Source organism: Denticeps clupeoides, chromosome 1 (genome assembly GCF_900700375.1).
Source record: "Denticeps clupeoides chromosome 1, fDenClu1.1, whole genome shotgun sequence".
In the NCBI taxonomy this organism is placed as follows: Eukaryota; Metazoa; Chordata; class Actinopteri; order Clupeiformes; family Denticipitidae; genus Denticeps; species Denticeps clupeoides.
Genome location: NC_041707.1, coordinates 11685867 through 11712837, shown reverse-complemented (window position 1 = coordinate 11712837; position 26971 = coordinate 11685867). Strand labels below are relative to the sequence as shown.

The following is a 26971-nucleotide window of genomic DNA, read 5'->3' as shown; positions in this document are numbered from 1 at the left end:
TTTAAATAAAAATTCAAATAATTGCTTTGTGACGTCTTCTGAGACATTTATAACAATGCTAATATATAGCATTTTAAAGGTATATTGTTAAGTAAAACATTGACAAAAAAATATTAAAAATGTGTAGAGTCATGTAACAAAAAAAATCATAACTGAAATAGCTGAACTTTAATGGGTTCTAATACGCCTTTACAGCTCCGTTTTTACAGTGAGCACACAAACCCCTTCATATCCAGCAACATTGTGTGTCGCACCAGCGAAAGGACACAATGTGCAGAGACTGACCGCCATGCCCGGGTGAAGCTGAATTGCAGAACTCCAGTGGAACTATCACGTCCTCATCGCCGCAAAGTACCGTCTTTCAGCGCTCCGCAGAGCAAACAAAGGGCCCTGCAACAATATCAATTATACATGCAGGAGGCAAACAAGGGGATTTATTCCCCAACAAATAGCCTCACAGAGGGACCCTGAATGGAGGACATTAACATGTGAAAAGGACATCAAAACTCCCCGGTTCAACAGCTAAAGAGCAATTTGATGGGGCTGGAATTGGGGAAATTACTTGATTAGGGTCTAAATTTGGAGGGGCTGACAATTAGCGCCCCTCGGTTGGAAGACACGACAAGGAACAACGCACAGACCTGTAAAGCAGATGGACCTGAGACAGAAAATGCATAACAGCGAGATGTGGTGAGACGGGAGGTGTCGCCGGCACATGTCACATTCCCATCTAACCAACATTTTTTGCTGATTCCGTCCCTTGACTGAAGTTTTGTCTTTCTTCCTGGTTAGCACTTTAACACAATCAGGGTAAGACACCAGTGCAAGCAGAACACGTTCTGATCTTTAGCAGAACGTCAGTGTGAAAGGTTTCTATTTTTCTTGATAATCTGCAATGTACGTGTGTTTCAACAAACTAGTTGTACTGTAATGTCAAACGCAGATCATTCTGTAACAGGCAGCAGTATATGATGGTGAGGTCAGGTGACTACAGGAGAGTTGCATTGCATAGACAATGGGCATGTTGCATCCAGTGCTCAACAGAACATTTCAAATATACTTATAAATCTGTCTTTCTATATATAAATATACTATACATACTTGTCAGCAGAAATCACTTGATTGGGGTGTTGGATGGCAAGCCTTGCAAAGTAGTTTATTGGTTTTCAGACCTTCCTTAACTTTCTTCATATAGTTGAGTTCATGCCAAAATGGCTGTCAATGGCATTCAACTGTCGACACGTTCTATATAATTGTGAGCAACTGTAAATATAAAAAGTCACTCCTTTTAACAGATACACCCTGTGGCAGATGTGCAGGCCACGTTTGGTGTCTGGATAGTCTGTGAATGGAGGACGGGCTTCCCACTTGTCCGATATCAGTAACTGTATGAGCAAGCGATTATTGTAGTATTCAATCTGTCAGCAGTTTATGTGTTAATAGCACAGCTCAGTGAGGACCTTATTTTCATTAATGAATCCATTTGATGCAGATTATTTGCATCATAATTATATGCAATTTACATGTGCTAAAAACTGTTAATTGAAAAACATCAACTTTGAACTTCAGAGGAGCACATTTTCATTTGGGCGGACACCGAAATCAGAGATTCTGCTTGAGGAACCAAATCATTTAATGTTCACATTAATTAATAATAATAAAAAACTGAATTATATATATATTTTTTGTAGTAGTAGCAGTAGTATATTTGGGTCTATTGGGTGCTAACATTTGGACGTTTTAATTAAATGTTGCCTGACTCTTCTATCCGATTTACAGAAGTTTGCAATGTTAATTCCCCCAAAGGCCTTTCAATAAACTTTACATAAAAAAGACATAACAAAACATATGAGTCATTAAGCTGCATGTATTATACATTTTGTGGTCTGACATGACATTCCTAAAATATTATACTTTGCGCAGTGGCAGTAATGAATTGGCAGTATCTGTCCTATGAGTTTTAACCGATGCACGATTATTGCTAGTTGAAAACTTTACCCAATACCCCGCCGTGATGACTTGAAATATAGTTTTATGGGGCAGCAGTGGCCTAGCGGTTAAGGAAGCGGCCCCGTAATCTGAAGGTTGCCGGTTTGAATACCGATCTGCCAAGGTGCCACTGAGCAAAGTACCGTCCCCACACACTACTCGCCTGTCTTGGCTGCCTACTGCTCACCAAGGGTGATGGTTAAATACAGATGACACAAAAAAAACAGTGCACAGTGTGACCTCATAAGCAACGTGCTCATGTTTTTTAAATTGGGATTCTTTTATTTTTCAATTTTTATTTTATTTTTCATGTAGTTTAATGCTCAAGACAAATTCATGTTCAAGAAATGAATAATGTTCAAGACAAATTGAGCAAAATATTAATGTCCTACTACATCCCAATGTGTATTTATATCTTGTAGGGATAACAAATTAAAAGATGACAAATAAATAAATACTCATAAAGTCTAGTTTCTCTGCTATTTACCTGTACTTAACGTGGAGCTATCGATAAGAGTCGACATGATGCAAGTTAACACGTTTTCCGAAACTAAATTTGTATGCAGACAATTTAATTTCCACCACAGCAAAGCAAATTGTTCGCCTTTTGTGTAACCTTGAAATTGCAAGCATGAGCGAGCACAGCACAGTTCCAGCGGACCTTCAGTGGCGCGGGCTGCTCAAAAAGCCATGACGTCAGCCGTTTCCTCCGAACGGGACGACGGGAAATGACGTTTTACAGTTCAAAATGTAACTACAATTCCATTCTAACAATAGTGGTGCATCCAGAATATACTGCTATACAGGTGCTTTGAGTTGTTATACGTGTTTTAAGTTATCAAAAAAAGGTTGTTCATTGGTATGTTTTTTATTGGAAAACTAAGAGCAAAAAGAACTCTTCCGGAGCCGGCTTTTGTATTCGGGGGATTATGGGTAGTGTTGCGTATGGCGTCAACGTAACGTTGCCAAATCTGCTTCAACTAGGCGATGATAACCTTGTTTTTTAAGGAGGTAAAACAAATGTTATCGCCATACAAAAAATGCAGCAGATAAAACAGGAAATTTAAGTTAATTCCCAGTGGTCGATTCGCGATTTCTGCCTTATCCATAACGGAGTTTTGCTTTAAGATCACTATTTGCCTGTTTCTCTCAAGGGTCTGGCAACATTGCGAAGGCGGTGTTTAGCGCTACAGTTTCTACGCTCTCCAAAGCAATAATGGATTTCTGCAACGACGCATACTTTGAGAAAGTTGGGAATTTACAAAAGAAAATACACGAAAGGTAATACTGTTCTGTTCCTAAAGCAGCGCGGTAGTCTGACGGGTTTCGCGATAAATGGCCGTCTTGCTGGTTAACCTAGCTAGCTGTTATGATAGCCGTGTAATGGGCTGTGTGTTTCTGGACCAGGACGCTGCGTCTCTTGTCCGCGTCCCATCTGTTTCAGAGATAAGTTTATATCTGGAAGATGGTCTCAAATGGCGTACCCGGTCCAGCTCGCAACCCTTCTCATTTGTATGAATTAGCTGGAGCTGAAATGTTTGCTGCGCGGAACTTGACCTGACGCGCTTCTGTTCTCGTTGATGTTGGGAACGTTTTGGGCTGTTGGGTTGGTGGCCAGATTTCAAATGGTGGCTAAATCTTTCTCCTTTTGTCATCTTTTTTCCCCCTCTGAAGGGAAAAGAAGAGGCTTGAACTGGAGAGAGATCTTTTCGCTTATTGCAGGTCTGACAGTCGAGTGTAAGTCAACGTATAACACAGTAAAGCCCTCTTTCAATGACAGTTACTCTTACAAACTCTTACAAACCAACCATCTTATAATAAATACAGTGAAACCAACCTATTCCCTTGTTAAAGAGTACGGTCATTTGTTGCATTCCTGATTTAATCATAAAGAAACGTTGCCCAGCGTACCCCCTTGGTATCTTTTTTCCATCCCCTTTATTTCTAACCCCACTATTTTCTAACCCCTCTATGATTACATTGACGTGTAGAAGACCCTGTGGTTGGGACAGACATTTTTCATGCCTCATTGACATACCTCATATGCCACTAGACCCGTTTCACATATTCTCTGGTGTAAACGTTACTACAGGGCTCAGTTAAAGTGTGCTAAACTACGGCGTCATCTGGAAGAGGCCTGTGCGAGGGAGCAGCATGCCAGGGCGAGGAACTGTGAGCTTCTGAAGAACGTGGATTCGATGCTGTCGCAAGCAGAGCGGTATAAGGCTGACTGCAGCACACTGCATCAAATCAAGGTAAGAGGACACTAGGCGAGGAGTCGCGGGCCTTCATTTACTGACACAAATGCTTGTGTTGTAGTGGTAGTGGCTTCATTTGTTTCACAGAGTGGAACAAGTGAGCATTTCAAACCTGTTGTTGAAGTAGTGCAACAATATATTGCAGATAATACATGTAAAGGCTTCTATGAGAGTAGACATTGATAACTAGTGCATTTAAAATATATATTTATATATTGTGGGGAAAAGGTGATAAGTACATTTTATATTTAAATATTTGCTGTATTTGTTACATTATAGGGTTGTAACAACACTAGAAATTCAATCCCGATACCAAAACCCTGGGGAAAAAAAATGTTTTTGGACCATTTTTATTTTACAGGGAGAAAAATAACGAAAAGTGTTAAATATTTTAAGAGGCAATATATATATTTACAATATCAATATTGTTAGAACAGAACATACAGTAATATAACAATACAAACGATTACATAATAAGACAATATAGCACTTTTGTGGTTAACAGTGCACATAACTAATGTATGTCAATGTATCAACATTTCTTTTATGTAGTGCAATAAGAGACCTATTTTTGTAGTCATAGCTGATAATCATAGTATAATATTTTTTAGACAAACATAATTGAGTAGACATACATAAATTAAAATGTTACAGATGAGCAGGAACATGTTTCATTAGAACCTCATACTACTGTCTTGGACAGACATTTTGGCAGTGACTTGTTTTGTGTGGTTCAATAACTTTGCTGCTTCAGTTTTCATGTTGGTGAATTACGCTGTTTCAATACTCCTGTCTCGAGAGCCTTAGAAGCAGTTTCCTTAAATTCCCAAGAGCGTCTTTGGTTTAAATGTCATCAATGGCTTTAGCACGAACTGCTGTGCATCCATCATTGTTTTGCATCAAAATGTCCATGCATGCAAAGTATTTACCTCTAAAAGTAATGCACGTAAAATAACCCCACCAGTTAGAGAGGTTTACTTGCAGCGAAGAAGGCTTTAAGCTTGCCCAAGAATAGTGTCAAACAAACACCATGATGGTCTCGTCCTGAGGAATCAGCTATGTGGCAATGCGGCCCTTGCAGGTACTTTTGACCAAATGCAGGGTGGCAAAGAAGGATTGGACTAACAGAAACCATTAAATTGTGATCAGCTTCAAGTATTGATAAGGCGAGCACTAGGGTCAATACTGGGTTCACACTAGATTTGTTAAAAGTCTTTGAAACGTATGAATTGCTTGTTGTTTTATTATGACATAGAAACATGAAGTTTAATAAAAAATGCAAAAGCAACAAAGTTAGTTAAACACAAACACCGAGTCACTGGTGAATGTTCATTACAACTTTCCATTTCATGGTGTTAATATCTGTATCACAGTTAATTTCTACTTAATTTGGTCTTTCAGAAATGTGTGTTTATTTGTACTTGTGATTATTGTAGACACACCAATGATGCAATTTATCACTCCAAGAAAATAAGAAAGAGAAAACAATGAGCACGTCAGATTATCACATAAAACTGACATGTGCTCGACAGCCTCATATCAAAATGAATGCAATTGGCTAATTACAGCCCACCAAATTAATTGGCCTACAGTGGAGTGCTACCATTTTAGGCCTCTACATTAAGGAAAATGGAATTGCTTTGTATTGTTTTGTTTTTTTTTTGTTTTTTTTCCCGTGCTTTTAAGAGATTGAAATCACAGCCAGCCAATGATCGGTCAGTAGAAGACTGACTGAATACACTTTATACAGTTTACTTATTTACAGAAAAATGCAACAAAGAATAGGACTGTGTAAACAGTTTTGAAGGTGTACGAGGCTTCAAAATAAATATTTTTCTTACTTTAAAATGCTTTTAATCAGTAACCTTGTACAGTATGAGCGGTCTAACGCAACCTTGTCAGTAATAATAACTGTCTGCTTCTACTTATTTCTCTTGGTCAACAAATGGCCCAGTGTTGCAGTCAGCATTTTTGTTAAAGCAATTACCGGTGGCCTCCAAAATATCATTTTATTTTATATATACACACACACACACACACACACATTATATATATATATATATATATGTATGTATGTATGTATGTATGTATGTGTGTGTGTTTAAGCAGGGTCAATATTTATCAATGTAATGACTGTCACCATGGGATGTGTGTGCAAATATATCAGTGCTGCATTTATTTGTCTATGAACAAACAAAGTGTTTCGTTATGGACTGTTTCTATTATCTCGGAGAAATGGCATTGCGGTCTGGAGTTAATCCTAGTGCCCTCAATGCTGCCATTAGACTGTTTAATTGGAGCTGGGATTAGGGCAGTCAGCCTGGCTACTCAGATAATTGATTAAGAGCCTTGGCAGGCAGGATTGAGGGCCCTCACTGGGGAATAGCCGTGGTGGCTGACTTATATTTCTGGAAAAAAAGGTTGGTGCTTCTCTCCGGACATGTTTGTTGAGAGCTTCTCAGTACATATTTTACATATTTCAACTCTAAACATTATTCTGGTTTTCCAGTGTGCAGTTAATATATAATAAAATAAAGTTCATGTTACACTGACTAATATATATATAAATTAAACGTTGTTACATCACTTATATCACAATAACTTCACTTTCACTTATATATTGGCATGTTACAGATGGAGTGCTGGAATAAACTCAACATATTCAGGGATAAAAAGTGGAAAGAGCCCCAAAGAGACAAGGTAACTGAAGAAGAAAAAAAAAAAACATGTCATTAGAGATTTTTGTGAAAAAGCAAATAAAACAAATAATAATACTGACTGTACCTTTGATAAAAGCCGTCTGAACTGATAATGGTAGAGAGACTCGAGAGGAAAATAAGTGAAGAAACCACAGTCTGGGGGTGGAAGGGAAGTATGTGATCCTGATGCAATCACTGTAATCAAAAGCAGTTCGGCAAATATAATTGCACCATTTTTTTTTGAAGATCAAATGGCTGATTGGCCCGTTGTTTCTACCTTATTTTGACATTGTTGCCCTTCACTTGAAATCTCTTGAACCCAGTGCGCAGGAAAAAAAAAAACAGCAATTACTTATGTGTACTATATCTTTTTTTTCCTCCCCTAAAGATGTTTGTTCCACCTATTTGATACGATGCTGATGTGATATACAAAGGGGCATAAAGAGTAAAAATAGTCTTCCTGTTTTTTTTTTTTCTCCAGATTTTCAGCTTCACACTAAAGTCTCCCATTATGCAAAAGTGTCTGAAGGAGCATTCTTATTTTATTTTTTGAAATTTATTTATTTGTTGGTGTTATTTTTATTTATTTATATTTTCATGGCGTATCTGCGATGGTACAGGTGTCTAATCCCAGCTGCTGGCCTGTGCCGCAGATGTAGTTCAAGCCCGAGGCTGCTTCTCCTTTCACTTAAAGCGGTTAAAGCTCTTTTCAAATGAAATGTGCAAGACAGCTCATAATAACTTGGAGCATGCTGTCTTGAGCAGTCACTTGTGACTGTGTGTGCAAACCTCCCCACCACAAACACACACACACACACACACACACACACACACTATCACCCAGTCTCCCTCACACTTCTGCCCGCCATCTCCTTTCCTGCCTCAGTATATTGTAATGAGTAGAGACGGTAACCGTCACTCCATTATGCATACGAGCCACTGCTGGCAGTGTGCATGTCCCTTAGGCTGCAGCATTCATTAAGAGGAGCTTACCGGGCTGAAAGCTGGAAACCGATGATAACGGGATATGATTTTCATATTTAATACATTCCTTGGAAGAGCACGCGCGTGCCGCAGATTGATAGAAGAATCAATTGCTACTTTAGTGAAACACTTTCTACTTTGCCCTGCAGCTGCCGATGGAATCACTCAGCCAAGAAATTAACTTTTCCTCTTTTTTTTTTTTTTCCTCTCCCCCCTTCCTCTTTCCTTCCCCCCCTCCCTTTTTTTTTTACCTACTCCCTGGATCTACTGCACAAGCTGCATGTTTTACAGAGAATGCTATTAAGCAGCTAACTGTTTGGTATTTAAGACCCTTATCAGAAAAGAAACAGAACCCATGCTTTTTGTTATTGTGTTTAGCGCAACACCCCTGCCTCCCCCACCCTTTTCTATTTCGCTGCTCAGTGCCACTGCAGACATGAATCGGAACTTTGGAGTAAAGGATGAGATAAAAAGTTAAGACATTGATCATGCCGCATTCCTCTGAAAAGACAGCTGGAAGAGAAGCCTGACCTTGACCCAAATGCACACGCCACATTCTGCGCTAACTTTCAAGTAAAATGTGTTTGAAAAAGAGCCTTTATGAATTCAATGGGGCGTTCTGACATTGAGGAGACAGACTGCCAAAACTGTAAGAGTGAAGGAATGATTCAGTACAGTTCAGTCGGCCTTTCAAACAGAAGTGCACTTGACCATCTCACTGCATTTTACAGCCTTCTGGATTTTAATTGCCGAACTGCCCATGAAATTGTGAATAAATCCCATTTAAGATGGTTAAGTGCCACTGCCATTGACATGTCCATTCAATGGAGGCATGTTACTGCTGCATAGCAGCAATGTATATGAAGAAACCAGTGCTCATGGAGTGGATGCTTGGTTAAATATCCTTCACTTGTGTTCGTTTTACAACATTTTAAACGAAAAAAATTTTAGATGTAACACTCCTTTGAGTAAAAATTGGCATTTATGCATAAAACCATCCATGCCACCTGGTGTTTGTGACTTTTTACCAGTGACCTTATCTTCTACTGTGTTTATAGAAATGCTGAGTGATTCAATTATTAATCCGCACTGACGCTGCCAATCCAGATCAGGGTCCGTTATTTATTTTGAGATTCAGAGGATTTGGTACATTAGAATTCGTTCATTTATTTGGTTTGTGTCCTTGACACTGACCCCTGGTGGTAAGGAGTACACACTACATATTACGACGCACAGTAGCAGCAGAAATGTTAACAACGCAACTGTGAACTGATACGCATACAAAGCTCACAGTATATTTCTGGTTTTAGGGGACCACTAAGAACTATATAAAAGCAAAATAAAAATGCATAATAGGGGACCTTTAAGTATGTATTATAAATAGGGCCGCCAATCATTTTTTGTAATTAATTTACCATGGTTAATACTTACACAGTGTTCATTTGGTGTTAGGGGGGGAAAAAAAGATGCATCCTGACACTTTTGCAGGTTTCAACATTAATTTCAGTCATTTGTGTTTGCAGGGCAGCAGTTTAAATGGACCACCTGAACATAATTCCTCACCGAATTTTGCTAAGGGATTGTACCAGCCCTCCGTTATCTTTGCGGCCCGACAGACCGCCAGAGATTTAGCCGCAGATCCTTCCACGAGTGTACTCTCACTGCAGCTGTCAGACCTGGCGCCTAATCACTGTTTACGTTCTTCGCTTCAGAGTGCCCTTTTGAAGGGCGCCAAAGTTTCAAAAGGCGACGCCGGCGCGTCCTTATCAGATGACATTCTAAACTCAAACCGCTTCCCTGACGACATCCTTTTGAGTGACAAACATCAAAAGGGAGCCCCTGGGGTTACATCTGATTGTGGCTCTGCTGCAAGAGCCTCTACGCCACTCGGGAGCGACAGACTGCCCTCGCCTCACGTGACCTTGGCCGGGGCTGAATTGCTCCTGCCTAGTTTGCTGTCTGAGACCACTATCCATTCCTTGTCACCGTATAGCAAAAATGACCTTAGAGTGTCGTCCTCTCAACTTCACCCAAGAGAAGCCTCTCAGCTCTCTTCGCCTTACAGCACGGTTGTTGAAGGTAAAGATGTCCCTGGTTTGTAGGAACCCTTGTGTCTTTTTAAAAACCTTGATTCATTGGAGATTCTTAAGAGCCCTTTCCACTGCATTGTACATTATGTTTTGCAGCACTTTAACCCGGAGTCTAGAGTACTCGATTATTTCCAGAACAGAGCAGGTTTTTTTTTTTTTTTTTTATTAAACTCATTCATGTGATTTTTCATCTTTTTCATCTTTATTTATCTATGTAAGGAACTTTTTTGGATGAAGTGGAAGCCAAGAGTCCAAGTGTTCCAAACTCAAGTGTTGAAGTTTCAAAGGAGCCTTCAGCAAGCACCGACATGGATAACTCTGTAATGGACCAAGAGCCTCAGAAGACAAAAGTGAGAGAAGCAGATGCGAAGACTGTGTCAACAAACAGCATCATAATACCCAGTGCCTTCATGACCACCGAAGAACCTCACAACAGTGACGGTGACTTTTCAGACTCTGTGTCGGAGGAATCGGCTTTGGGCAGGTGAGCATCTGTATCTCCCAGTTATGGTTTGGTGTCTGTTATGTTCAGAAATGTGCAAATCGCAACTTCAGAATGTTCAATGGCAAATGCAGAGAACGTCACGTAATGTTTTGATATGAACTAGTCACCTAGAATCCTTTCCATGGGGTTCTGTATTGACCAGAATCTATTTATTTGGACTGCTCCAGCTTGGGGGTCAGATGGTTAAAACATATATATAATCACACACACACTTTTAAAATTCATGTATAACTGTACAGGGATAAAATTTAACAGTCGATCACTGGCCACATATACTCTGAACTCACTCGTGCTAGTCCAGGCACAGCATCTAACATATGGCTGGCAGGATTGTTTGTGTGTGTGTGGGTGGGTGGGTCGGTGTGAGATGAGGTGGGTCACGCTCCAAAGGGCCTCACTCAGTGCAGCTCAGTGGCGGGTGCAGCACACCTTGCAGGAAGGGCTAAGGCCTCCGTATCTGACATTATTGCCTTAATCCAAGATAATGCTGTAACGGAGCAATTTTCTGCTTGGGAGATTTTCGGAAGTCCCAGCAGCAGCAACAATTTGTCAACTCCCTAGAGTGTTCTGAAGAGTGGGGGTCTGGACGGCACTTTAAGAGAGTGGTGTGCGAGGTGTTGTCCACTGGTTTTAAATGGTTCCGGGTCGCCACGAAGTTTGGCTCACAGTGTAGCTCCCACTGTCTGGTTTTTGTGCACATTTTTAACAAATCTTTCCTTATTCAACAACATTGTTTTGTTCCAGACTTCTCTGGCTTCTGTTTTTCACCTCACCCAGTTGTAAAGGAACCCAACATGGGAGGTTTAGAAAGTCCTGTAGCCTCACTCTCTGCTATCCAGCAGCTCTTAGCTTGGCCAGCAGGGACATGGGATTTAGTTTTCCTTGCCAACATTCCCACCCAGCTGTGTACTGCTGCAGAGATTAACTGATTGCACATTGGAAAGGCTAAAATTTCAGTGTTCCAGTGTTTGGTTTTCTGCTAGTTGAATGTATGTATGAATTTTCTTGCAGATAATTATCAAGTTAAGGATTAGGAAAAAAACAAATATTTTAAATTAATTTATTTTGGGTATGATGTTTTCTGATCACCTTGTGTCTGCATTTGCTGATTAAATGCAGCTATTAACTGAAACGACAGGCCTAATAATAATAACTTGTGTTAATATCTGCATTTAATCAGTAATGTTTTTTACACATTGAGATAGCTTGACTCTAGGGTTGATTCAGATAACTGAACTGGTGAACAAGGTGACCAGATTACCTCCCTGTCACTCCACATTTGAGCCTCTAGCATAGTTTTAACCCTGTGCCCGTCTACCCTCTCAGCCTTTTTTTACACACAATTTACACAGAAAATAGTAGTTTTCAGGATTTTAACCCTATATATACACACACACACACACACACACACACACACACACATATATATATATATATATCATATAATAAATAGTTTAGAGATAAATCAGTGGGTATAATTTGAGTTCTGGTCATGTCAAAGATCAACAAAAAAATTATTTGATTTTGTGTATTGTTAAATACTCCCGTTTGTACCTTTTGTGGCCAAAAATGTACATGCACAAAATCTGCAATAAAATCCTCATACATCAATATATATATCATAAATTACTTAATCAACTTGAGCCTTTCACAAAATGATCATTTAATTTTAATCCTTTAAATGCCATTTAATCATTGTTATCATTGATTATTTATAATAATAAAAAAACACTTACAAAAAAATAACTAGTATGGATGAATCATTGGTAGTAATTAGTCTTGGACAAGAAAAACAACAAAATTGATTTTTATTGATTTTTTATTTATTATTTTTTTCTAGGGTCCCTCTGGACACCTTTGTGGCTAAAATGCCCCATTGATTTCAATGGAAATCACATTGTTTTATCTCTCTGCCATCACAGTATAAAAACAGTATGTCACCATTTTATTTACAATACAATTTGTTATGTTTGAATTTTTTTACCAAATTTTGCATGAAATTGTTGTATTTTAGCCAATTATAAGCCATTTGACCACCAGGAGGCGATGCAATAGTGATTTGTGCGTGTGTGTGTGTGAATTTGTAAACATGCATCTCAGATAATTTCAAATGATCTTCTACCATTTGCACCAGGTGTAATAGGTGCATTTGTAGACAGCACCCGGTCACATGCTGCAGGACCTGCTGGTCTTCTGCTGGAAGAGAACTGAACTAAACTTAAATAAAACACCCAAATGCACAAGTTGACTTATTTATGTATGACAATTTCATGGCAGATTTTGTTACATGTACATTTTGGCCACAAGGGGTGTCGAGAGGCACTATTTGATGCTACAAAAATTTGTACCACTGTCTCATACCTCTACTCTTTTAGTTAGTAATTAGTTAGTAAAATAATTTTTTATTGATTTTTTAAAAAATAAATAATCAATGATGTTTAAACTGGAATTTAAGGGGTTAAAATCCTGAATATTGTTGAATGTTTAATTATTTTGTAAATGGATCAAGTTGACCAAGTTATTTTACAAAATGCATACCCAGAGTTGGAATTAAATCTCAAAAATTTGGCTAAAAATAAGACTTCCTAGAGAAATCCATGCCAAATGCTCTAACACAGCCAGAAAATGTTTAAAAATGTATGAAGAGGGCATAAGAGTTAAAATATACTTTAACAAAAATGTACATACATAAATGTTCATACCTTGTGTTTGTGTATGCATTTACTGTATTCATTACAAGAAAGAAATGAAAAACATCTTCCTCTTGCACACCACGATTTTACTGAGGTCTTTTGAACACAGCAAATTTGTTAAATACACCCCCATTTACAAGTGCAGAAATGAATAAAGTGGTGAGAAGGATGATGACTGTTTCAAGGCCCACACTGAAGGGGTGGGTGGATGGGGTGTAAAAGGCAGAGCTTTTGCCCATGCTTCTTCAGTTGCATTGAAGAGGACTTAGCGCAGATGGATTGTGCACTACAGAATGTCATGGATATAATTCGCAGCGCCAGCTCAATCAGAATGTTACCAGGAAGCATCCTGCCAAAGAGAGCAGGCAATTGTTTGCCGACCTCTGACCCCAGAGCCCATTATAGATTGTCATAAATTCTTTTTGGCCCTTTTATGACGTGAAGGCTCAGGGTTTGAGGCCGGGTTTTTTTTGCGAGGCCTTTCAGCTAGGGCCACCCATTGCTTAATACTCTCACACTCACCCATTCTCTTTCTTTTCCCTTCTCTTGCCGCCAAACGCACATGGATGACACACATTTCTTGGTTTGACCAGATTTATCAGAAGTTTGAGTTTCAAAATGTTAAATAAAGAAGGATGAATTGCTCCCTTTTTATTATGATCCAGTTTTGTATGGGGACATGTAGATCGTTTTTACAACATTTATTTCAGCGCAAAAGACTATTATACCTACTGTCAACTGACCCAGGTATGTCCTTCTCATGATGATTTGGATTTCAGAGACACCATGCTCCCTTTAGAGAGTTTCTTCCAATTACTGGACCACATAGAAGGACGAGTCCGAGCCGGCAGCGGCAGGCAGCCATATCGTGTCTCAAGGGTCAGCAAGAAAAAGCACAGGGATGTGATGAGGTGAGAAATTTCTTGCTGCTTTTGCCACCGTTCCACTCATGTCTGTGCTGAATTGCATTATCCAGTCCTCAAGTGCTCTCGCTGTAAATTAAGTGTCATTACTTTGCACCGACTTCAAATCTGAATGCTTTTTTGAAATTGTTTGTAATAATTTAGAAATTATTTTATTAAAAAAAAAAAAAAAATATTGGGATGTATTTAATGGATTCTAATGCTTTAATATTTTCATACTGAATGTAAAAGGCAGTCATTTACATGCCTTATAGTGAAAATTGGGTTTAGAATGGCTCCATAGTAGGAGCCATTCCATATAAAATTAGGAGTAAATAATTTGTTGATATGCAGTTGAATAACTTGTTTATGAAGTTATTGTTACAGTACAGAATCATAGTGTTTTTTTTTTTTTTTTACTCAATTTCAGACACAATCTAACAGATTATAGAATACCTGCATGTGCAGGAAATAATTCAGTGGCCCAAATGGACCAAGGAGTCTGGATCCTTTTCTTACTGCTGTTAAAGGTTATGATTGCTGTGTGTGTGTGTGTGTGTGTGTGTGTTTTTGTGTGTATGTGTGTTGGATCCAAACTCTGACTGTCCATCTCCAGCCCCTTTGCTCCATGGTGATTGCTCACGCCACTCTATATATTCCACAGCCTTTGTCAGGGGAAGGCTGGCTTGAATGGAGTAGAGCTGGAAGCGTGCGAAGCCGTAGCCGCTGAACAGCTGCAGAGGTTGTCATGGAGCACGTCAAAGGGATGCCTGTTGCCGTGGGAGCTGGTCAGGGGTAACAGTGCTTCCGCCGAGCCCGAGAAAATAAGGTACGGCACTGGGCACCTGGGAACACCTGCAGGTGGGCACCGGGGGCTTTTTTCATTTAACTTTTGGAGCAGTCCGAATTGTGTTGAGCGTGGAGTTGTTGTTGGATAGTTTTCAATTGCAGACTTGTATCCTGTTCCACTGAGCCACAGATCAACCGTTATCAAATAATTTGAATGGTTTTATTGCATTTCTGATTTTATCATAAATGTGTCAGATTGCTAGATTGACATTTTTTAGTACTTTGGGTGATGACAAGCTGAAAGAAGTTTTTCAATCCAGTTTTAAGTGTGCTGAAGGTTTGAGATATATATATTTTTAAATATCAATAATCTAAAAATTGTGTTATTTCACAATAATAGACATCCTATTTATTTAATTATTTAAAATACTATTCAAGATGTAAATAAAAGGATACATTCTGATAATTAGTTTTATATTTGTACATGCTTTTGTCAGAATTGTAAAGTATGAATACTTTATAATTGTATTTATTTGATCATTTGTTTATTTATTTATTTATTTATTTATGCAGCCATGCTTTTCAGATGCTTGACTGGTTTTAGTAAATTTGTGACCGTTTCCTCTGGTTTCTCCTCTACAGGTCCTGTGTGCCCCATGACGGGGTTGCTCTCTGGGATCGCTGGCTTCAGCATGTCTTCTGCCTGAGGGAGGAGAATGTGCTCTCCACTGAAGAGATCATACAGGTCTTCACGTCCCTCCTGGTGGAGCGAGCCGCCTCTTACACTGAAAAGGTACCTCTTTCTCTCCGTTTTTCCCCCCACTGTCTTTGTTCTTTTCCTTTTTCCCTTTTTCACTACCTTGAACCCATATGTTAAAGACAATGATGTGTGCAGATGGTGTTTGAAATGACATTTCACAGAAAAGACACTGACAGTGGAGAAGGAGGTTTTAAGGCCATTTAATTTGCTGCCTGGAAAATAGAGTTCTGTCTATTTATCACATCATTGCACAAATGTGCCCTTGACCGGATTCATACTTTGGCCTGGGAGCTCATTATTAATAGCAGATTCTGTCTTAATATTTCTTTTTCAGTCAAAAAAATGGCATTGAAAAAAAATTATGAAATAAAAAAAAAATCTACATGCATTTTTCAAAAAAAGAAAAAGTAATATCATGTGTCCATAAGATCTAGGAGGGGGCAGTGTTACTCAAATATTGCAGCATGACCTGTATTGTTTATAAAAATGTATGTATTGGTATTTTTCTACCGAAACATTAGATTGATAAAATACAAAGTGAATACTGCATTTTCATCAAAAGCCATTTTATTCGTATCAATGATTGCTTATAGGTCTACAAATTATAGTCCGTCTGTCCAGTGGAAGATACTGCAAATAAATTATTATTAAGGCACTTTTGAGTGAGCTGCCTGTTGAGGACATAGTGGTTATGTGAGAGTGAAAGTTATCTCCTTTGTGTGTAGATTCTGTTTGTTTTTATATTCCTCCATCTTTATAATGAATAATTATTTCTGTAATTAAATTGTTTATTTACATTAGTTCATTATAGAATTTAAGTCAACCTTTGTTTGGGAGAAGAACAGACTCTTTTGCTATTTGTCTAGTGCAGTCAGTGCTTTTAAGCTATGGATGATAGAAACTTTGTGCTCAGTATTCATTTGAAGTGGCTCTCTGTATAGAAATATCACCCTGATCTCTTCACAGTCTACACATTAGTGCTCATTAAAAGTTTGCTGTGTGCACAGCTTTGATGAGGCAAGGGCCCCATGTCTGAGATAACAGCGATCTGTCAGGCAAGATAACGAAAGGTGTCATCTTCCTCAATCTCATGGCTCGTTACACCCAACACTTTTTAATTGAGCCGCCCCTCAGTGAGACGATAAAAAGTGAACATAGATGCAAGGCAGTAGCTTCTCTCATGTTACACGGGTTGAGAGGATCACGATTCTCTGTTGTTGTTGTTTATTTGACACATGCATTTGTGATTTGAGATTATGTTTTGTGACTTTTTTTTTTATTAAATGAGTAATTTGTGAAACCTGCAGGCAGAAGAGCTCCTGAACAATCTTCTGAACACGCTGCCCCTGGCCAGTCCAACAGAGGACAGTGAAGAGTCCTCGTCCTGCGGCCTGCCGTCACTGCTCAATGACAGCGGCGAGATCAAACCAGCACGGCCGATTAGTCGGAACAGTCATTCTGCTGGTTCACAAGGCCAGTAACACTTTATCATGATTTGTACTCATTCCAGGGTGCAGGCTGATTAATGACCTATGTGCATGAAAATCTGCTACACAAAACATGCATGATAGTTATCTTGACTAGTGCTGGGTATTGTTTATTTACATTAGTTCATTATAGTGTATACTATAGTTGCATGATTTCAATTAATCGCGTCCCAACATTGGTACATTTAGCACATCCCTAATGTGAGAGAAGAAGAAGAAGTGAAGTGATTGTCACATGTGATACACAGCAGCACAGCACACGGTGCACACAGTGAAATTTGTCCTCTGCATTTAACCCATCACCCTGAGTGAGCAGTGAGCAGTGGGCAGCCATGACAGGCGCCCGGGGAGCAGTGTGTGGGGACGGTGCTTTGCTCAGTGGCACCTCAGTGGCACCTTGGCGGCTCGGGATTCGAACCGGCAACCTTCTGATTACGGGGCCGCTTCCTTAACCGCTAGGCCACCACTGCCCCATGACATGTGTGGTATACAGTGGTTTGTTTACTTACATTAATTTCTGAAAATAAATTACCTTTAGACACACCCATCTATGAGCTAATTAGATCTGCACTTCGGGAAGTTGTACAGATTGTGATTGAATTATAGTAATACAGAGAAGCAAAAAAACGTAAATAAAAAGAAGCCGGTACAAAGAGGGCTTGAGTTCTTGAGCATGTCGGGTGCATGCACATTCCTCTTAAGAAAAAAGAAAGGTACCCCCCCCCCACCCCCCTGTCAGTCTGTCCTGATCAGCAGGTCTGTACCGAAACAAAGATCTTCTGACAGTCCCTCCATCTCTCGGCCGCTTGCTCTGTCTCACTGAGCTGCTTTTTTTTTTTTTTTTTTTTTTCTTCTCGTTCCAGCAGTACAAAGTGGTGAAGAGGACAGTGCCGACCAAAGCCCAGTGGAAAGTATTCCTATTAGAGGTAAAAAGGCAGTGCAGAAGCCCGCCCTGTTGGGAGTTCTCAGTGTCCGTTTTGTCTTCTTCCTACACTGTAGGATAATGGGTGGGCGATCTTTACACCCGGCAAAAACAAAAAAAAAAAAAGGAAAAAGATAGCTGTGGATGGAAGATCAAGGTGAATCTGGGGTCACAGTCCCACCTGAAGAGCAGAGCAGCGCCTCTAATTATCAGCAGAAAATAAGCCCACCCGAGCCACAAAACAGAAAATCTTGCCACTGCATAATGTGTCCATTTAATTGTCCGAACACGGGGCGGGGGCCGCCGCCGTGAGAGATCTGTCATTGGTTCTCATTATCTACTAAACAATGGAGACCAGAGGCAGACTTGAAAAGACGAGATGTTAAGGCATCTCTGAAAGACACCCGGGGTACTGCGTCTCCAGCGCCAGCTTAGAAATGTAAAACCGTCCATTATTCCACTTGGCTATCTGATTTCATACTGGGCTTTTCATGCAAAGGCCTCCCCAAGGTGAAACACAAACACCAAGAAAAAAAAAAGTCCAGTTTTAAATTGTTACTAATCAAAAAGAAAACCTTTGCATTCCTCCTGCACTTTTATGAAATATTCAAAGTGATTCGCTGAGGCATGCCCGTTCCCTGCAACTTTGCACAAAGGACGGACTCATAATGAGGCATGTAATGCACATGGGGGCTTTGTAGTTTGCGCCGAGTCGCTGTCCACTACCAGTAAGCGGTATTGCTATGCAGTGAGGTATATATGCTGTAGCTTTGTTCCTGGTGACTAATTGAACTTGATGTTTGCTGGACTAAATACTACACGCATTTGGCTTTAATGAGTACTCCATTGGGGAGGGAAAATGCTGTGTATATGTGTGTGTGTGTGTGTGTCTGGAACTGAGACAATGACTTTAAACGGCTGTCTATTTGAGGTGTTAACGTGACGTAACATCAGGGGAAACCGCTGCTCATGAGCACGCATGGCTAATACCAGCAGCTTAGCGGCTACTTGTTCCGCTTTCCGCTCGTCTGGAGACTTAAAGAATCAGTCGCCGTAGCCGGTGTTGGTTCATCAAACACAGGACCCCTGGATATTTGGATACTGGGGACTTGGGTAAATATTTGACTTCAGCTGGGTTTTTTTAAACAGATACAAAGGCATATCATTTGCTTAAACAATCCGCTACACTGGAGGGACAGTGGAGATCCAAAAGTAGGGATGAGGAGGATGACGAGGACGACATCGTGGAAGGTCCTGATCTATCAGGTTAGGCCTTGAAAAGATAAAGGGATAACTAAGTTGACAATTGATAATACATGGGAATGCGGCAATGTTGTTATACATGTATAGAATTGTTTTTATTAGTTATTTGTTCTTTAATTATTACTTGTATGTCATGAAATGTACTAATTTGTTTTATGCTTTACTGTTAATCACAGTTGTATTAAGCTCACAGAAGATAATGTTTTATTTTCTCTGTAAGGTTCTTTGAACACAAAAAATGCTGGAAAGTCTTTGCACGTAAGAGGTCCTGCTGTTAAGGATTTTGCTTCTCGGTAAGACAAAAAACCAACTAAATGTTTTAAATGTGATAAATAGGACCTTTGAAAGAATGCTGTAAATTGCTGATATTTTAGCAGATGCAGCCTGAGATCATACAGGCACATCAATCACAAATGTCTCCTATAGAGGGGCTGAGTGTTTGATGTGGGGAATAAAGAGCAGCGGTACAGAAGATTGTATAGATGGTTGTTGTTCAGATGTCAGACACATGGTGGCTCTAGTGCAGGGCAAAAGCAAGATTATCCCCCCACCAACTCAGCTCTTCAAAGCTCCTATGCATGTGTGTCCTAGTAAAAAAAAAATTCATGACATGATGGAAAATTGCAGTTTTTTTATTCTTAACTGCACAGCATCCAAGGAGCTCTTATTCAGAGGAGCTTTGATTAGCAAAAAAATCTAAAGTATCTTATTACTGGGGGCTTCACACTTGAGCAACTTTATACAATCAGGTAAGATGGTCGGCGACGCAGCTTCCATTCGCTGATCAGCTCTTGTCCAAGAGCCCAGCGTGGGTCGTAACGAGAGGGTGAATGTTAAGAATAATAATCTTTGATTTCGCGTCTCTGGTGTGTCTGTGTCTGTGTGTGTGCGTTGGGTGGGGAACTTTACTTTTTCATGAATAAAAGTGTGAACAATGGCAATAATGATAATAACAATAATAATGTTATTATTACCAATACAATTCTAATATTTAACATGAAATAGCAACAGTGGTGGAATATGTTTGTGGGGGAAAGCCCTGTCTGACATAGCCGCAACCATTTTTATTTTGAGAGGGGTGTCTGGTTAGATGGTCAGATTCCACTTACCTCGGTCACTTTTAGAGCTTTATTGCTTATACAAGTGGTCTGGAAGCACTGCACTTCAGAACAAGCATAACAAGCACCCCCCTCCTCTCCACACACACACTCACACTCAGTTAGTCATTCACACACATACACACTGTGACAAACACCTTCACTTTTCTTACTCTTTCTATTTTTCTTCCAATGTTTACCTGTTGGCGTCTAGTATTTCTCTCTTTCACTCCTGTTTCCCCCCATTTCACAAATTTAAACCATCTCTGCGTCTCTCCGCCACTTGCTCATGCTCCCGATTGTCCACTCTTATTGCCGTTATTTTGTTACTGAGCTGATGAGTTACATCAAAAGACATACTGGCCGGAGCCAAAATGGAGGGAGGGGGAGAGATTGTCAGCTTCTCTGTTGCCTTACACATAATTATGATGTGCCAGTTAAACTCGGACTACAGCTGTGGGATTGGAGTTTAAAGCAGGGGCTTTGGTGCAAAAAATGCATTTATGGGCCTTTGTGTAGCTCCTCATTATGTGTGGGGCCGATTCATTAAGTAATTGGTTTGCAGTTGTTTACATGAGTATTAAGGCCCTCTATTCAGAGCCCTTTGAGAGATACATTGTGCAAATGTTGCATGTTATGAATGCCCAATGAGAGGCGGGGGGCCAGCCCTATTGGCCAAACACTGCTCTCCACTGAAAAGAAGAGAGAAAAGCATTGGGCGCTGCTTTGCATAGCAATGACTCAGTCTTAATAAGCTTTCCAGATTAAATACATGCAGTCTATACAAGATGCAAAGAGATACTCTTAACACATTTATATGTGCTCATTTCACTATTATGGCATGAGAGAGAATTGGGGTCTTTCATATTCTGTGTTTTTTTTTTTTTTTTTTTTTTCTCTCTCCCCCTTTCCCTCCACTACTCTGCACAATGTTTTTCAGTGAGCTACATTTTATAGAACACAGCATTTATTGTATAATAAATCACAGGCAACGCAGACAGATCGGCAACAGTTTATTAAGGATTGGCCCATTATAAATCTTTTGCTGCCATTGTGGTGCGCAAAGCAGAATCAGTGTGTGGTTGAGTGGGAATGAAAGGCGTAATGCACGAAGGAGTGAGTCTCTATAAGCAGCTGCACTCCATGTAAAGAGCACTTGTTCCCCGCTTTGTCTTGGGGTGCATACTACCGCTTCCTCTCCTCCCCAATGCACTGCCGCCCCTTTACTGTAGGCATTTCAGCAGGTCTGCGGTGCGTTTTCTTTGAGAATAATAAAAAAAATGTTTAGTGCCACGCTGCCGTGTTTTCTTACAGTTGATTAGTGTAATTGGATTGATTATGCTCACTCATAGAGGAATGATAAACCCTCTTGGTCTGCCAGCTTATCTGTGCAGCTGCAACAGAGCAACCTGCCAGAGGTTGGCGCTCTCCCTCCCTCCCTCCCTCCCTCCCTCCCTCCCTCCCTCTCTCCTCCCTCTCTCTCTCTCTCTCTCTCTCTCTCTCTCTCTCTCTCCCTCCCTCACTGTGTGTGTGTGTGTGTGTGTGTGTGTGAACCTTTCAAAAAGAGACAAAGGTCAATTTTGGCTTATAGCATGTTATGTTTTTTTTTTTTTTTCATTTTCAGATAAGAAAATAACTTTTGTTATTGGTATTTCATCCAGTTACTACTGTTTCTGTTATTTGTCTGGCTTGAGAGTTCAGTTCAGTTCCCTGTGTCCACCAGCAGAGGGCACTCGCACTCAGGATAGCACTATGACCATAACAGAGGCTGCATAATGTTCATTATCCCCCAACTTACTCATTGGGAAGCGCTGACGCCTCACTTCTGCTCCTGTTTATTCAGCCTCTTTGTTCTGTATGTTTGTAAAGAAGAAAAAATTGAGAGGACTCCCTTAGTGTCCAACCAGTACAAACATAGGTCTCCTTGTTTCTTTCTGTCTTTATTTTTTTAAGAGCAAAAGCATTTTTTTTTTTTAACCAGTAATGACAATTGACCATCTATCCTGACTTTCCTTATTCGGGCAAAGATATTGTAAAAGCAGGATGACTCCCCTCTCTTTCATCATCTATAATAACACAGCCTCTGTTGTTGTTGGGTTTTGCATTAAAGAGACATCTCGCTTGGTGTACTGTAATGACATGCACACACATATATCAGCAGTATAGTTACCAAGGCAATAAAAGTCCTCCATTTTTATAGGCTTTTCCCCTCCTCACCCTCCTCACAAAATTGCTTTGGTACAAAGCAAAAGACACAAATAAATATATGGTGATATCTGGGAAAATTAACAGAATGCCCTGCATCAGCCAGAGCATAGCTAAAAACAAAATGTACTAAACGGTGAAGGGGAAAAAAAGGCACAGGAAAGGGGGGAATAATGATGCATTTCAGTCAAAGCAGCAATTTGCATCATTTTACACATTACATTCACCTCTGTGTATGAGACTCAGCCAAACAGTCACCGGTCCAGTCTTACATATTCAGATCATTGCTTCAATTAAGTGAACCCCGGCCCAAGATGAACTGGCATAAATGTTTATGGAAATGGAATATTAGATTGGAAGGGTCAATGCCATCCGCAGCTCTCTGTGGTAATAGCACAGTCTTGAAATCAGCCCCATCCCTGTCTGAAGTGGAACAGCTGATAGATTGCTCCCATGGCAGGGAAGTTATGGGAAAGAATAGCCCAATTTACTGCACGGAAACATGTATTTATTATGGTCATTATTACAGAGGCAGAAGAACCCCCTGAATGTTGTTGTAAATGTCATAGCTGTTAAAGGCACAATGGGATGCACCTCTCTGCTCCCATAAACGTTTCAGTCTGGCGTTTTTCATGCCGCCGTTTATTTTCTGGATTTTATATGAGTACCGAATGTGTGTGGCATCTAATATTGGATTTGTACACCGGCTGTTCTGAAGTTCTGATGAAAAGTGGATATACTGGCTATGATTTGCCATGTTGAATTTTTCAGCGTGTTTAAAGCTGAAATATCATGACATGAGATTTTGTTAATCCAGTTTGAAATTTGCATGGGAATAGGGACATTTTTCTTCTTTTTTTTGTCGTTTGGACAGATTTTTGCTCATGGAGCCATCTTGTCAGGAGTTTGCTGATAGCCCCTCTATAGAAAAAGCCAAAGAAATATCTCATGGAAACATTCCTTTAATTAAATCTAGATTTGCCGGTTGGTCCATCCAAGGACTCATTCAAAACTGCGAGTATAAAGAAGCCCTTGTTGATAACATCATCACTTGACATGCATTAAAAAACGTTTGATAAAAAAGAAGTCTATGACAGGAAGAGAAGTGATGCGATATGGGCTCAGTAGAGCTGTACAAGCACCTCTCAGACTTTGACCTGAACATTCTCTGAATGAGGTGAACACTGCTTGTTTGTGTAGCAACAGGCTAATGGAACTGCTCTGCGCAGCTCCGTTTCAAAGCTCGTTTATGCCCTTGTGTCCTATTCCTTCTTAAATATGCCAATTACAATTAATTAAGCATACCAAACATCAGACATATTATTATTATTATTATTATTATTACCATTTAAATGTTTCATAAACATTTTATAGAATTATGTACAAAAAATACAGTATTACCGTATTACAGTATTATTGTAATATTAGTATTATATACTATGTTATACTTCTATATAGATATACTATAATAAGACCCAGTCTGACCTGCTTTATAAGTAATAATAATAGCCATGTGGATCTGCAAATCTAAATTCTGTATATTCATTACAAGAGCAGAAGAACTCTGAATCTAGTGATTAGGTCAAAAATAGCCTTCGGTTGTGTGGGTGCCAGGAATTCTAACACCGTGTTTTTGCTCATTTATTTACAGTTGGCTTCTTACCAGTCAAGACTGCAAATATCAGTACAACCAGCTTACTATCATTTCAAGTCCTGCAGTAGAGTAGATAGAGGTGATCAGGTGGCTGACTCTGCAGCTGATATCAGTTGTAGGCATTTTGGTCTGTGACATCAATAAATATTTTTAATTCTTTGTAGATGGCCTTTCTTTGTACACAAAATCCAAACAATGGGCCATATGGGTGTACGATAACTAAAAAGTGGATGGGCCGACATTGTGGCATCTTGAATAGGTCTGTGATGATGTAAATTGAAGAGGGGAAAGAAAAGTAGCCCAGGCTTTTGCATATGCATCAGCACAGATCAAAGGCTTCTCCGAGGTTGTGCATTTACATAAAGATATCAGTGATGTTATGGGAACCCAGTAACCCTGCGCTTGGAACGCTTTTAAATTAAATACGCCTTGACAGAGTCCTTCAGGAAGATTAGAGAAGGAGTCACGGAAGTTGCCTTGACCACTTTGTCCAACAGAGATTGTCCTTAGCATTTGTATCCCTCAGGGGACATTGTGGTTCTTTATTCTGTATTTGAGTTTAAACGTTGTGTTGCAAGTATCATATTTTTAGTTTGTTTTGCTGCTTTCTGTAGAATTTAGCAAAATGTTGACATTGGGTAAAGTGTTGTGTGTGTGTGTTTTTTTTTTTTTTTTTTTTTTTTTTTTTTTTTGTGCAATATTATTGGAAGCTTCATATTTAACTGCAGCATACAATACATTTGAACAACTGTTTAATTTGTTTATTCAGCAGAAACAAAACCAAAGCAGATGCACTTTCTGCAGTGCAGTCTAAAGGTGAGATATTTTTACATACTTGTTTGTTTTTGTTCAATTCCACAAATTATGCTACACTTGTCATAAATACAGTATCATTGCTTTGTATTAATGCATTAGCCAGTGTAACATGTAAGCTTAAAAATGTTCCGGAAATTACTTCCTGCTCGAGTGTTTTTAGCATCGGAATATGAAAAGACAACCCGTGGTGTGCTTGCATTTGAAAGATTGTCTAATATATTAATACGTTAAGGTTGAAAATGGTGTCAGACCTTTTTGTTTGCCATGGCTGGCCGTGATCAGAACTTACATAAGCACCTGGTATCTGTGTGTTTATTTCATGCTCTGTTCTCGCCGCTCATTGTTAATTGCAGCAGGTAATTATGGCAACTTTATTGCGATTGTGACTAATGAGTTGCTTAGATCAGCTTCATTTCCATGTTAGATTTGTTAAGTCAACTGACCACTATAATGAGACCCTTTGATCGCAGGAAAATTTGGAATAACTTCTTCTGTCAAAATAACATTTCTACAAAACTAATCTTATTTTTCTGTGTTTTACTAACACTGATCAGACATAACATTTTAAACCACTCAGAGGTGGGATGAAGAACAGTCATTATCTGGACACTGCCATGAACTGGATATATTAGTCCATTTTTTAGTGATTTTAGTCAAGTCAGTGCATCTCTAGACTGGTGTGCAGTGGATTGTACCTGCCAGAAGTTGCCCAAGGATGGACATCCAGTGAGGGTCAGGGGGGGGTTTATTTTGCAGATCAGGCAACCCAGGCAAAATCGTGGTACCTTTTACCCTTTTTATTGTATCCATTCCTCATCCAATGAGAGATGGTCTGCCAGCGCACACAGTTTTAATGTTGCGACTAGTCACTTGCCTTCTTACAATGTGGTGTTGGAATGTACAGCTTTGAACCCACGACTCTCTTGTAATCTTGAAAATATAAACAAAATATGTATAATATATAAACAAAAATTTTGAAAATGCCTGTGAATTCACTGTACAAATATTTCTAAGTAAATGGAGTTTGTATCACTTGCTTTTTTCCAGCTTTTTGGGGTGAATCAGATGACAGCAGCTCAGACATTGAAATCGCCCTGCGGCCACAGTCTTGGAATCCTACCAGTGATGATGATTTCTACGACTGACTGACTTTTTTTTTTTTTCAGTAATATGGGCTATGTTACATGTGCTATGTGTATTAAAAATGTAAAAAAAAAAATTATATTATCTTCAGATTTGTATGCTTCTTTTTTCTTTTCTCCACCCCGTCACCCCTTAATTAAAAGGCTGTCCTTGTAACTGGCCATCTTTTGGTTATTTCTTTTTACATTCAGGCCATATGTGTCTGATGTGGAATGCTTTTAGTCAACTTGATTGAAATGCTAGTGAACAATTGTTAGTCTGCGAGTTTTGCATTAAGGTTGAGAGGTATAGATGTCTTAATGCTGTGTTTAATGCTAGGGCGTAACTAGAGGGATGACAACTGTAGGGTCATTAGTCACATTTGACCAACTTTACAAAAGTATCCAAATAAAGTGTATAGTTTGATATGTACTAGATTTCTAAGTGCCCTTAAATTAGTTAAAAATTCATTTCTGACCTTTATTTAATCTTACATTGTACTCCCAGTACTCTCAGACTTTCACTGCATACATTGGATCATTATAATGCCTTTATTAGATGCTACTGAAAAAAATGAAATTGTACTGGACAGGGGATCTTTAAAGAAATAGTGTTGTTAAAAAAAAGTTTTGCAGACAAATTTATGTATGGACCGATTAATTAATAATTGCTTGCTAGTATAAGCATACTGGATGTACTGCTTGGCTTTGATGAAATAAAAAGCCTTCTCATGTTT

General features: G+C 39.4%; 1 protein-coding gene across 7 annotated transcripts; it reads left to right on the top strand.

Moving 5' to 3' along the window:
• The first annotated feature begins 3143 nt into the window (after positions 1–3143).
• On the top strand, positions 3144–26971 carry kiz (kizuna centrosomal protein). 7 transcript variants are annotated; one of them, XM_028996619.1, is made up of 15 exons: positions 3144–3270; positions 3664–3726; positions 4082–4244; positions 6882–6947; positions 9454–10009; positions 10240–10504; positions 13998–14129; positions 14785–14949; positions 15552–15702; positions 16977–17142; positions 18023–18082; positions 19228–19344; positions 19562–19634; positions 25067–25113; positions 26161–26971. In XM_028996619.1, the coding sequence occupies exons 1-15, from the start codon at positions 3206–3208 to the stop codon at positions 26256–26258; spliced, it is 2187 nt and encodes a 728-aa protein (XP_028852452.1). In that variant the 5' UTR covers positions 3144–3205; the 3' UTR covers positions 26259–26971. The 7 variants fall into 7 exon arrangements, with proteins under 7 accessions (XP_028852452.1, XP_028852461.1, XP_028852442.1 ...); XM_028996628.1 differs by having other exon boundaries at positions 18020–18082; positions 25070–25113; XM_028996609.1 differs by having other exon boundaries at positions 18020–18082.

Bases quoted from the DNA above. Each gene is read 5' to 3' on its own strand.
- kiz (XM_028996609.1), top strand. From the start codon at position 3,206: ATGGATTTCTGCAACGACGCATACTTTGAGAAAGTTGGGAATTTACAA. The intron at 3,271-3,663 runs GTAATACTGTTC...CCCCCTCTGAAG, and splicing joins CAAAAGAAAATACACGAAAG to GGAAAAGAAGAGGCTTGAAC. The intron at 10,010-10,239 runs GTAAAGATGTCC...TATCTATGTAAG, and splicing joins TTACAGCACGGTTGTTGAAG to GAACTTTTTTGGATGAAGTG.